The 13,706-nt window shown below is 43.9% G+C and overlaps 1 protein-coding gene across 1 annotated transcript; it reads left to right on the forward strand.

The window, feature by feature from the left end:
• Window positions 1-3,751: 3,751 nt before the first annotated feature.
• Window positions 3,752-5,514, forward strand: LOC109773385 (phytolongin Phyl1.1). The gene is made up of 2 exons (XM_020332079.4): window positions 3,752-4,025; window positions 4,181-5,514. The coding sequence occupies exon 2, from the start codon at window positions 4,384-4,386 to the stop codon at window positions 5,215-5,217; it is 834 nt and encodes a 277-aa protein (XP_020187668.1). The 5' UTR covers window positions 3,752-4,025; window positions 4,181-4,383; the 3' UTR covers window positions 5,218-5,514.
• Window positions 5,515-13,706: the final 8,192 nt, after the last annotated feature.

Here is a 13,706-nt window from a genome sequence, read left to right on the forward strand (position 1 = left end):
CAAGTGGCAGCCTACGGTCTCCCGTTCCAGCGCTGAGGCTGAGTATCGTGTTGTGGCCAATGTCGTCGCCGATTGCTCCTGGCTTCGTCAGCTGCTCCAGGAGCTTTCGTGTCCTGTCGACAGGGCAACAGTGGTCTATTGCGACAATGTCTCAGCCGTCTACCTCTCCGCCAACCCGGTTCATCATCATCGTACCAAGCACATTGAGTTAGATATTCATTTTGTTCGGGATCAGGTGGCTCTTGCCATATTCGTGTTATACACGTTCCTACATCCCAACAATTTGCAGATATCATGACCAAGGGCTTGCCTACGACGTCATTCGAGGAGTTCTGGTCCAGTCTGCGCCAGCAATTGCGCCGCTTCGACTGCCGGGGGGGGGGGTGTTGAGTATATGTGTTATGTGCATATTGTGTATCGGGCCCACCTCCTAGTTTCTTGTATAGTCAAGGTCGTGGTCCACCGTTGTACATCATATATACGTGCGATTACACCCGATCAATACATCATACAATTCCATCATCATACAAGCGTAAATAATACAGTCATCAATGGCACGACCATTGGCATAAAATAAGTCCTCACCGCATCATCCTCTTTGCGATGGTGCTTCTTGGCATTGTTGGGAGCCATGTGGAGAGTTGTGTGTCACTAGATCTAGTTCTTCGAGTCATGCCTTTTCTTCTACATGTGGTTTTGTACTGCGGAGCTTATGGCGCCATTGCGTATCGTGGTCCTTCGGCTCTAGTTCCGACCAGGTAGTTTGACCAGGTTCGGCCTTGCCGGGTAGCATGTGAGCGTTGTGTTCCCCGCCTCAGTCTCGCCAGACCTGGGGCAATATACATGTCTTCTCCAATTTTTTCCTCTGGGGCGTCAATTTTCTACGTAAATCGCGTTCATTGGCATCTTCTGGTCTAGATCGACGAGTTCTCAACCGTTATTTCTACAAGCTGATGAATTTAAACGATTTTTTCTCCATGGAGACATAGGTCTAAGATGTGGCAACGATCTTTGTTCATGATGCATTATTAATAGATGCAGGAGGAAGAAGACTTCGGCACCCCAAATATTTAGATATATTTTTTAAACTTCTGTAAGGATGTTTTTGTGAAGGTTTGTGCTAGGCCTCTGTCCTTTCCGTGCAAGAAAACAAAATAAAATAAAACATGTTCGACAAGTTGGCCGCCTCCTCAGTAGCATGCTAACTACATTGATAAATTTGAACGACCATTTGCTAACTTTTTTTTAACAACCCAGAATGTCTTTATTCTTTAGTTGACAAATTGTCGTCACACCATGGAAACCTTGTTTTGTACTCCCTTCGTTCCAAAATAGATGACTCAACTTTATACTTGACTCAACTTTATACTAAAGTTAATACAAAGTTGAGTCATCTATTTTACTTTATACTTGACTCAACTTTATACTAAAGTTAATACAAAGTTGAGTCATCTATTTTACTTTATACTTGACTCAACTTTATACTAAAGTTAATACAAAGTTGAGTTATCTATTTTGGAACGGAGGGAGTATGCAATACTAATGATACCCATTCCGTACATGACCCAAAAGTCAACAGATCCTACTACACCAGATCGCATCTAGCTCTCCTCGCAAGAAACTCCTCCCAAGACGAACGTATTCTCGCCCCCCCCCCCCCCCTCCGCCGGCGCTGCCGCTGATCCGCCTCGTCTCAGGTGGCCTTAGGACCATGGAGGCGCGGTGGACGTAGGCCCTCGCCGGTCGGAGGGCTCTGCTCCGTTTTAGCTCTTTTTAGGGTTAATTAGGGTTTGTGTCCTATTCAGGGAGGCGAGACAGCGGCGGCTTCCTGTAGCTGGAATAAGTTCCTCCCCGTCTAGTCCCATTTTGGTGGTGCGTACATTGTCGTTGGAAGACGTGTGGAGGTGTGTCTCTGGCGGATCTCATGGGATTCGGTCGGTATTGGTCTTCGATGGATCTCCATGGATCCAGTCTTGTTCCTTCCACGTTCGTGTGTCTATATGTTGGATTCTTCTAATCTACATTTCTCTTGATCGGCGGTGGTTGCTGTTCTGGAGCGTTGGTGATGTGGGCCTTAGCACGACGACTTCCCGACTGTCTACTATAACGAGTTTTGCCTGGCTCTCATGAAGGAGGGCAATGACGGCGGCGCACCTTCTGCTCGCTCCAGTGCTTGTAGTCGTCGCTAAGTGGTCAATTGACCTGGATGTAATTTTTATTATTTCTAGTGTTCTTTTTACTACCATTACAGTTGATGAATAGATGGTAAGTTTTCTTGCAAGAATAAATAAATAAAAATGATACCCATTCCATTTCAAAATATATTCAAACGTGGCTGAAAGTGCATCTAGGTTCTAAATGTATTTTGGTGTCGATGATAGTATGATAGTGGCACTAATGATGGCTATCAAGTTTATCTCAAGACATCAGTTTTTCGGTGAAATGTTATGGAGATGGTTGACCGTCCGTTTCAAAAAGGAAGGCGTCGGTTCTTCGAAGTTAAGCAAAAAAGATCGTAGGCTCCTCTTCATCCCTCTAGTCGATCTTTTTGATCTTTTTAGTGGTATTCTATGCAATATTAATGAAGTTTGACCAATAATTACAGACCAAAAACATGTGTCTTTTTCTTTCTAGAAAGGCCAAATGACATATATTAAGTAGTACATATCCTTATAAAACACCCTTACAAAAATTATAGAAGCGGTGGCCTTGATGTAGACCAGAATATGTCGGTAGCCGTGATCTCCGAAATAAGTCATCACTTTCAAATAAGAAAACGCCGGAGAAGGCCTGTAGAACACCATCGGTCCAACCAGACAGAGTCGGGAACAAAAATCTCACGTGTTTCCCATCAAGGCTGCGAGACAACTTCATTGAGCATAACTGAAGCTGGAGGACCAAGGCGTACGATCACGTTGGCTGCTCCGTAGGACAGTGCCACCGAGGCAAACCCAGAAAAGAAAAAGTCAGATCTGAAGAACCAGATTTGGGGACGAATCTTTCTCCACACGCCTCCCAACGATACAAAGAAACACCACCGAAGAGGTGTGAGGGGAAGACCTTATTTCATGCCGACGGTGACACTATAGTCTTACCACCGCCGATCTGAGGTGAGGTGGTAGATCAGCCGCAACCACATTTGTCGCCTAAGGAATGGGAGAGGAGGAAGAAAATGATTCCGGTTAAGCGGATCAGACCCAACCAAGCATGCGTTATAAGTGAAATCATAGTTTTTTTCTTAAATAATATGAATCTTACGTACTTCCGCAGTTCCATAGTGTATTGTGTATAGAATTTATCAAAAGTCACACTTTGCAAAGTTTGACCATGTTTAAAGAGAATTTTTATTGTTTGATTTAGAATACCAAATACATATCATCGGATACACCGCGAGTTAAATTTTCATATTGTATACGTATGGTATTGTAGATATATATAGCTTTCTTCATAAACTTGATCAAGTTTGCTAAGTTTGACTTTTCAAAGAATATGTATGAAACTGAGAAAGTATTACATTTTTGTATCCGGATCCAAATTGTATTGATCTAAACGATAGTCAACCTAAATCACAAACTCGACTCTATTTGTGAAAGATTAAACATGAAAAGAAAATATCATATTCCCAAGTTGGGCAAATTGCATCTCTACATACCATTCTTTTAATGCATTTTCGTACGCCTCAATAATGATCCGAAAGCTACATGGTAGTAGTAGCAGCTTTGGACGATTTCCTAGAAAAAGAATAAGAAACGCACACACACACTGCAGACGACACGATGCTCGCTCAAACCTCTCAAACCGCGTCACCACCGTTCCTCCTCCCCCTCGTTGCCGAGTCAAATCCCCACCCCACCTCCGCCCCGGCCAAGTCTTCGCCCTCCGTCTTCCCCGACAATAATATGATCTCTCTCTCCCCCCTCGCCTTCCTCGGTCTCATTCTCTCCCTGTCCAAATCTCCATCCAGGACAGCGCCCCTCTGATCCGCCCTCCTCCCCTCGCGACCCGGCCACGCCATTTTTATCCAGGTATTTATTCCCCAGATCACTTTCTTTATTTTCCGTGATCAAGAAATGGTCTTTCTCGCATCCTTGATGCGCGATTCTAGGCTAGTAATGGGGGCAGAGGCAGTGGCTCGCGCGAATTGCGGCGGACACTAACCGCGCTCCGCTGATTTTTCCAGTTCTTGATCCGTGATCCTCCCCGCCGCCCCCTGCCAAGAAGCTGCCGCCGGTCGCCGGAGAGGAGGACCGGCGTGAATCGCTGCCGGATTCCGTCCTTGTGGGTTGGATTCGTCGGAGAGGGCCCCGGTTCTTGAGGTTCGGAATCGGGGCAGGTTGTCCGTACGAAGGGTGAAGCTGTCGCTTCGTTCTTCGGGGGCTTTTGATGAATTCTCGCCGATCCAGGTCTGTGAAGCTACTGTCGTCGCGCGCCAAGCCCCTGGAGGTTGACGTTGCAGAGGAGGACCCGCGGATGAGCTCGTCGGCCGACAACACGGTGTACTGCTGCATTGCCAAGGGGAACAAGGTCATATACAGCTACAGCAGCAAGGATGGTGACTCGCAGACCGAGGCCACCGCGGCGCTCTGCCTCGAGAACGTGCCTCCCTACCACCGGCATTACATCCACACTTCAGGGTCGAGGAGCTACGGCTATCTGATGGCAGACGGGCACACCTTTTTCGCCATCATCGACCCGAGCGTCGGGAATGTTGGTGCCTTGCAGTTCCTGGAGCGTGTGCGGGATGAGTTCAGGAACACGAATAGGAATGGGTTCCATGACACGCTGGTTCCGGCTGTCCAGAGGCTGGTTGCTTCACTGGAGAAGATGCCCCGTGCCGCACTTGTACCTGAGGGTGGTGCGCAAAGGGGAGGGTCGAATGGCAGCTCGGGCTGCACATCGTCGAAGGTGCCTCTTCTTGGAAAAGGCAGTGGCAGGAAGGATAAGAAGAAGGCAAAGGAGAAGGGGATGCCTATGGGGGATGGCGAAGATGAGCACCATGGCACAAGAGGTTTGAGAATTGATGTGCAGCCAGAGGATGTTGGCGGCATGTCATTGGAGCGCAGCACAAGCCAATCCAGGCTACGGAGGCAGCAGTCGTCGCGGTCACTTTGGATGCGCCATGTGAAGATCATCATCATTGTTGATGTTCTCGTTTGTGTGGTATTGTTTGCTGCTTGGCTTGCCGTCTGCAAGGGTTTCCAGTGTGTGTCCGGGTGATTTATCTTGTTGTAGCTGCTGGGGGATCAAGAAGTTTCAAAATGCAGTGAGTTTTGGTATGTTCCTTTCCAGAAAGGTAGATATAAGCCAAGAAAATGGTAATGGAGGGGATTTGAACTACGCTTAGCAATATGTTCAGGATCAGATGATGAAGAATTGAGGTTTTTTCTGGTGAAGATGTACATATGCTTCATCTCTTGTACATGAGATTTCAATATTATTTTTTCACAGACGTGACGTTTGTGGTCTTTCTGTAGTCTGAGTTCATCTTGTGTTTATATTTTTGCTTTCGTTGATACTTGTGCAGATGTTGTACCTAATTGTTTCATTGCCCTCCATTCCATGACCTTTTGGTGGATTTCTGCTCTTACAAGAGTTTAGTTCTGAGTTCTGATAGGTTGTGAAGTTGTGATAGGTTTAGATGCTCGGTAAGTAGCTATTTTCACACCTTGGTATGAAAATGATCCTTGCTAGATAAGGCCACATTAGGTTAATTCTGCAGGACTGGCCATGGATTTGTTGTCCCCAATACCTGAATAAACATGTAAATAATCTTTTTTATACATAGATACACACTGATCAATACTCTGAAGAGTTAGGAGCAGTTGTTTCCTGAAGAAGTGAAATCCATGCAGGTAAGATCTGAAGTTAATACAATATTGTCTTGGCTTGGGATTTTCTATCAGCTGCGTATAGCTGCAACTGAATAATCAGTCGGAAGCTCGTACTTTGGTATGGTGTAGGAGCGTGAAAACAATCACTTTTTAGTCACAAGTGGTACATGACGCGGATGCACATTGTCATTTTCAAATACTATGATGATTATATATGTGAAATCAGTGAAAACAATCGTATCAAGCAATCAGTGGTACCTTTTTCTCCTTTTTCTTCGGAAATACTCCCTCTGTAAATAAATATAAGATTGTTTAGATCACTTAACGATTCTTATATTTCTTTACAGAGGGAGTATCTACCTGTAAATTTATTGAAGCACGACACCAATTACATCACAATGCTTGGTATCAAAGATGGCCTACACTTCTATGGTAATAATAATTTTGAAAGATGGCCTACACTTCTATGGGTCGCATGATGGGTGAAAATGGCCTACACTTCCTCAGCATCACTTGTGAACCATGCCTCATGGGCAAGATGACTAAAACTCCGTTCTTCGGAACAATGGAGCGAGCTAATGACTTATTGGAAATAATACATACCGATGTATGCGGTCCGATGAGTGTTGAAACTCGCGGTGGGTATCGTTATTTTCTGACCTTCACAGATGATTTGAGCAGATATGGGTATATCTACTTGATGAAACACAAGTCTGAAACATTTGAAAAGTTTAAAGAGTTTCAGAGTGAAGTGGAGAAACATCGTAACAAGAAAATAAAGTTCTACGATCTGATCGCGGAGGCAAATATTTGAGTTACGAGTTTGGCCTTCATTTAAAACAACGTGAAATAGTTTCACAACTCACGCCACTTGGAACACCACAGCGTAATGGTGTGTCCGAACGTCGTAACCGTACTTTATTAGATATGGTGCGATTTATGATGTTTCTTACCGATTTACCACTGTCGTTTTGGGGTTATGCATTAGAGACAGTTGCATTCACGTTAAATAGGGCACCGTCTAAATCCGTCGAGACGACACCGTATGAACTGTGGTTTGGCAAGAAACCTAAGCTGTCGTTTCTTAAATTTTGGGGTTGCGATACTTATGTCAAAAGGCTTCAGCCTGATAAGCTCAAACCCGAATCAGAGAAGTGCGTCTTCATATGATACCCTAAAGAAACAATTGAGTACACATTTTACCACAATCGAAGGCAAGATCTTTGTTGCCAAGAATGGAAACTTTCTAGAGAAGAAAGTCTCTCAAAAGAAGTGAGTGGAGGAAAGTAGAACTTGATGAGGTAACTGTACCTTCTCTCAAATTGGAAGGTAGCTCATCACACAAAACCGTTCCCGTGATGCCTACACCAACTAGAGAGGAAGCTAATGATAATGATCATGAAACTTCAGATCAAGTTACTACTGAACCTCGTAGGTCAACGAGAGCACGATCCGCACCAGAGTGGTACGGTAATCCTGTTCTGAAAGTCATGTTACTTGACCATGACGAACCTACGAACTACTCCCTCCGTTCCTTTATATAAGGTGTATTTGTTTTTTGATAAAATTTCACAATGTAAGATGCATTTGTTCTAATTCCTTGTAATTCTGATCTTGGCCCTCCAGAAAAAGGAAAGCATATCTCTCCTGATTGCATGTATCTCCCCTAGTAGAGAAAGAAAATGAAACTATCTCTCTCCCGATTGTGTGTATCTCTCCCTTTCCTAGCCTAAATGATTTACTTGCCGCTAATCTACGAATTAGACAAGGGTAATTTCGTCCTAAATAGTCCATAATTATGTGCCTTGGTTAACGTGCTAATAATAATACACCTTAGATAAAGGAATGGAGGGAGTATGATGAAGCTATGATGAGCCAGATTCTGATAAATGGCTTGAGGCCATGAAATCTGAGATAGGATCCATGTATGAGAATAAAGTATGGACTTTGGTGGACTTGCACGATGATTGGCGAGCCATAGAGAATAAATGGATCTTCAAGAAGAAGACTGACGTTGATGGTAATGTTACTGTCTACAAAGCTTGACTTGTCGCAAAAGGTTTTCCACAAGTTCAAGGAGTTGACTACGATGAGACTTTCTCACCCGTAGCGATACTTAAGTCTGTCTGAATCATGTTAGCAATTGCCGCATTTTATGATTATGAAATCTGGCAAATGGACATCAAAACTGCATTCCTTAATGGTTTTCTTAAAGAAGAGTTGTATATGATGCAACCAGAAGGTTTTGTCGATCCTAAAGGTGCTAACAAAGTGTGCAAGCTCCAGCGATCCATCTATGGACTGGTGCAAGCATCTCGGAGCTGGAATATACGCTTTGATGAGGTGATCAAAGCATATGGTTTTATAAAGAATTTCAGAGAAGCCTGCATTTACAAGAAAGTGAGTGGGAGCTCTGTAACATTTCTAATATTATATGTGGATGACATATTGTTGATTGGAAATGATATAGAATTTCTGGATAGCATAAAAGGATACTTGAATAAAAGTTTTTCAATGAAAGACCTCGGTGAAGCTGCTTATATATTGGGCATCAAGATCTATAGAGATAGATCAAGACGCTTAATAGGACTTTCACAAAGCACATACCTTGATAAAGTTTTGAGGAAGTTCAAAATGGATCAGTCAAAGAAAGTGTTCTTGCCTGTGTTAAAAGGTGTGAGGTTGAGTCAGACTCAATGCCCGACCACTACAGAAGATAGAGAAAAATGAAAGTCATTCCCTATGCCTCAGCCATAGGTTCTATCATGTATGCTATGATGTGTACCAGACCTGATGTGTGCCTTCCTATAAGTTTAGCATGGAGGTACCAAAGTAATCCAGGAGTGGATCACTGGACAGCGGTCAAAAACATCCTGAAGTACCTGAAAAGGACTAAGGATATGTTTCTCGTTTATGGAGGTAACAAAGAGCTCGTCGTAAATGGTTACGTCGATGCTAGCTTTGACACTGATCCGGATGACTCTAAGTCACAAACCGGATACGTATTTATATTGAATGGTGGAGCTGTCAGTTGGTGCAGTTCCAAGCAGAGTGTCGTGGCGAGATATACGTGTGAAGTGGAGTACATAGCTGCTTCAGAAGCAGCAAATGAAGGAGTCTGGATGAAGGATTTCATATCCGATCTAGGTGTAATACCTAGTGCATCGGGTCCAATGAAAATCTTTTGTGACAATACTTGAGCAATTGCCTTAGCGAAGGAATCCATATTTCACAAAAGAACCAAACACATCAAGAGACGCTTCAACTCCATCCGTGATCAAGTCAAGGAGGGAGACATAGAGATTTGCAAAATACATACGGATCTGAATGTTGCAGACCCGTTGACTAAGCCTCTTCCATGAGCAAAACATGATAAGCACCAAGACTCCATGGGTGTTAGAATCATTACTATGTAATCTAGATTATTGACTCTAGTGCAAGTGGGAGATTGAAGGAAATATGCCCTAGAGGCAATAATAAAGTTGTTATTTTATATTTCCTTATTCGTGATAAATGTTTATTATTCATGCCAGAATTGTATTGATCGGAAAACTTAATACATAGACAAACACTGTGTCCCTAGTGAGCCTCTACTTGACTAGCTCATTGATCAAAGATGGTTAAGGTTTCCTAACCATGGACATGAGTTTTCATTTGATAACGGGATCACATCATTAGGAGAATGATGTGATGGACATGACCCATCTGTTAGCTTAGCATATTGATCGTTCAGTTTTGTTGCTATTGCTTTCTTCATGTCAAATACATATTCCTTCGATTATGAGATTATGCAACTCCCGGATACCGGAGGAATACCTTCTGTGCTATCAAACGTCACAACGTAAATGGGTGATTATAAAGATGCTCTACAGGTATCTCCAAAGGTGTTTGTTGGGTTGGCATAGATCGAGATTAGGATTTTTCACTCCGAGTATCGAAGAGGTATCTCTGGGCCCTCTCGATAATACACATCACAAGAAGCCTTGCAAGCAAAGTGACTAATGAGTTAGTTGCAGGATGATGTATTACAGAGCAAGTAAAGAGACTTTCCGGTAACGAGATTGAACTAGGTATGAAGATATCGACAATCGAATCTCGGTCAAGTAACATACCAATGACAAAGGGAATAACGAATGTTGTCATAATGGTTCGACCGATAAGGATATTCGTAGAATATGTAGGAACCAATATGACATCCAGGTTCCGCTATTGGTTATTGACCGGATAAGTGTCTCAGTCATGTCTACATAGTTCTCGAACCCGTAGGGTCCGCACGCTTAACATTTGATGATGATTTAGTATTATATGAGTTATATGATTTGGTGACCAAATGTTGTTCGTAGTCCCGGATGAGATCACGGACATGACGAGGAGTCTCGAAATGGTCGAGAGGTAAAGATTGATATATAGGATGATAGTATTCGGACACCGGAAGTGTTCCGGAATGTATCGGGTAGTTATCGGAGTACCGGGGGGGTTACCGGAACCGCGGGGGGAAAGATATGGGCCATAGGTGGCCCCCACCCCCCAAGGAAGGAGGCCGAGTGGGAGAAGGGAAAGAGGGGATTCGGCCCCCCTTTCCTTCTCTCCTTCCTCTTCCCTTTTCCCCCTCCGGCAAATATGGAAGGGGGGAGGCCGAATTGGGGAGGACCCCAAGTAGGATTCCTCCTACTTGGGGCGAACCCTTGCTGCTCCCCTCCCCCTCCCACCTATATATACGTGGGGAAGGGGCGCCTAGAACATACAACAACAATCTTTAGCCGTATGCAGTGCCCCCCTCTACAATTTACACCCCCGGTCATAGTTTTGCGCTGCTTAGGCGAAGCCCTGCGAGAATCACTTCACCATCACCGTCACCACGCCGTCGTGTTGACGGAACTCATCTACTTCCTCGACACCTTGTTGGATCAAGAAGGCGAGGGGCGTCATCGAGCTGAACGTGTGCAGAACTCAGAGGTGTCGTACGTTCGGTACTTGATCGGTCGGAGCTGGAAGAAGTTTGACTACATCAACCACGTTGTCAAACGCTTCCGCTTACGGTCTATGAAGGTACGTAGACACACTCTCCCCCTCTCGTTGATATGCATCTCCTGGATAGATCTTGCGTGAGCGTAGGAATTTTTTTTGAAATTGCATACTACGTTTCCCAACAGTGCTTGATCTCTTGGATTCCCTGAGCGGCGCATCAGATAGTCACCATGCGTCATTGCCTCCTCACTTCCGTGGTTGGGTAAATGGTGCGATGATGTCTACTACGTAGTTTTATCTTGTAGACTCTGCTGGGCCTCCAAGCGCAGAGTTTTGTAGGATAGTAGCAAATTTCTATCAAGTGGACGACCTAAGGTTTATCAATCCGTGGGAGGTGTAGGATGAAGATAGTTTCTCTCAAACAACCCTGCAATCAAATACAAAGAGTTTCTTGTGTCCGCAACACACCCAATACAATTGTCAGTTGTATAGGTGCACTAGTTCGGCGAAGAGATGATGATAGATGTCTAATATGGATGGTAGAAATAACTTTTATAATCTGAACAAATAAAAACAGCAAGGTAGCAAATAACAAAAGTGTGTGAAAATGGTGTCTCAATGCTTATAAACAAGACCTAGGGTTCATACTCTCATTAATGCAATCTCTCAACATCATTAACATAACTGAATCACATAACAATCCCTCAAAATGTGGCAAAGAATCACTCCAAAATCTCTATTCCTATCGGAGAAAGTAGGATGAAATAGTGTAGGTAGTAAACCACCTCAAAGTTGTGTTTCCAATCAATCTTATGAACCACCCCAATGTGTCATGAATAGTTCTAGAGATCGTACGACAATAACACCATATGATATGCATCAATCAACTCTAATGTCACCTAGATAGGATAACGTCACCACGAGTATCCGCGAGTGACACATGCAGCAAGTGACCTCAAATCCAAAATACTAAATCCAACATAAAGAAACCTCAAAGAGCAAGACCCAATTCACCACACAAATAAGAGAGGGAGGTGAAGGTAATGTGATCCAACTTTATTAACAAAGCTCATGATACTACAAGATCATGTCAAATCAACAACACGAGAGAGAGAGAGAGAGAGAGATCAAATACATAGCTACTTGTACAAACCCTATGGATGAACTACTCATGCATCACCATCGAGGTAGCAAGGATGATTGATGTCTACTATGCAACCTTCTTCTTGTAGACGTTGTTGGGCCTCCAAGTGCAGAGGTTTGTAGGACAGTAGCAAATTTCCCTCAAGTGGATGACCTAAGGTTTATCAATCCGTGCGAGGCGTAGGATGAAGATGGTCTCTCTCAAACAACCCTGCAACCAAATAACAAAGAGTCTCTTGTGTCCCCAACACACCCAATACAATGGTAATGTATAGGTGCACTAGTTCGGCGAAGAGATGGTGATACAAGTGCATATGGATGGTAGATATAGGTTTTTGTAATCTGAAAATATAAAAACAGCAAGGTAACTAATGATAAAAGTGAGCACAAATGGTATTGCAATGCTAGGAAACAAGGCCTAGGGTTCATACTTTCACTAGTGCAAGTTCTCTCAACAATAATAACATAATTGGATCACATAACTATCCCTCAACATGCAACAAAGAGTCACTCCAAAGTCACTAATAGCAGAGAACAAACGAAGAGATTATGGTAGGGTACGAAACCACCTCAAAGTTATTCTTTCCAATCAATCCGTTGGGCTATTCCTATAAGTGTCACAAACAGCCCTAGAGTTCGTACTAGAATAACACCTTAAGACACAAATCAACCAAAACCCTAATGTCACCTAGATACTCCAATGTCACCTCATGTATCCGTGCGAATGATTATACGATATGCATCACACAATCTCAGATTCATCTATTCAATCAACACATAGAACCTCAAAGAGTGCCCCAAAGTTTCTACCGGAGAATCAAGACGAAAACGTGTGCCAACCCCTATGCATAGGTTCATGGGCGGAACCCGCAAGTTGATCACCAAAACATACATCAAGTGGATCAATAGAATACCCCATTGTCACCACGGGTATCCCACGCAAGACATACATCAAGTGTTCTCAAATCATTAAAATACTCAATCCGATAAGATAACTTCAATGGGAAAACTCAATCCATTACAAGAGAGTAGAGGGGGAGAAACATCATAAGATCCAACCACAATAGCAAAGCTCGCGATACATCAAGATCGTATCACCTCAAGAACACGAGAGAGAGAGAGAGAGAGATCAAACACATAGCTACTGGTACATACCCTCAGCCCCGAGGGTGAACTACTCCCTCCTCGTCATGGAGAGCGCCGGGATGATGAAGATGGCCACCGGTGAGGGATCCCCCCTCCGGCAGGGTGCCGGAACAGGGTCCCGATTGGTTTTTGGTGGCTACAGAGGCTTGCGACGGCGGAACTCCCGATCTATTCTGTTCCCCGATGGTTTTAGGGTATATTGGTATATATAGGAGGAAGAAATACGTCAGGGGAGCCACGAGGGGCCCGCGAGGGTGGAGGGCGCGCCCAGGGGAGTGGGCGCGCCCCCTGCCTTGTTCCTTCCTCGTTGATTCCTGACATGCACTCCAAGTCCCCTGGATTGCTTCCGTTCCAAAAATAACTTTCCCGAAGGTTTCATTCCGTTTCGACTCCGTTTGATATTCCTTTTCTGCGAAACACTGAAACAAGGGAAAAACAGAAACTGGCACTGGGCTCTGGGTCAATAGGTTAGTCCCAAAAATAATATAAAAGGGCATAATAAAGCCCATAAACATCCAAAACAGATAATATAATAGCATGGAACAGTCAAAAATTATAGATACGTTGGAAACGTATCAGCATCCCCAAGCTTAATTCCTGCTCGTCCTCGAGTAGGTA

The sequence above is a fragment of the Aegilops tauschii genome, chromosome 7 (genome assembly GCF_002575655.3).
Source record: "Aegilops tauschii subsp. strangulata cultivar AL8/78 chromosome 7, Aet v6.0, whole genome shotgun sequence".
Lineage (NCBI taxonomy): Eukaryota > Viridiplantae > Streptophyta > Magnoliopsida > Poales > Poaceae > Aegilops > Aegilops tauschii.

Bases quoted from the DNA above. Each gene is read 5' to 3' on its own strand.
- LOC109773385 (XM_020332079.4), top strand. From the start codon at position 4,384: ATGAATTCTCGCCGATCCAGGTCTGTGAAGCTACTGTCGTCGCGCGCC.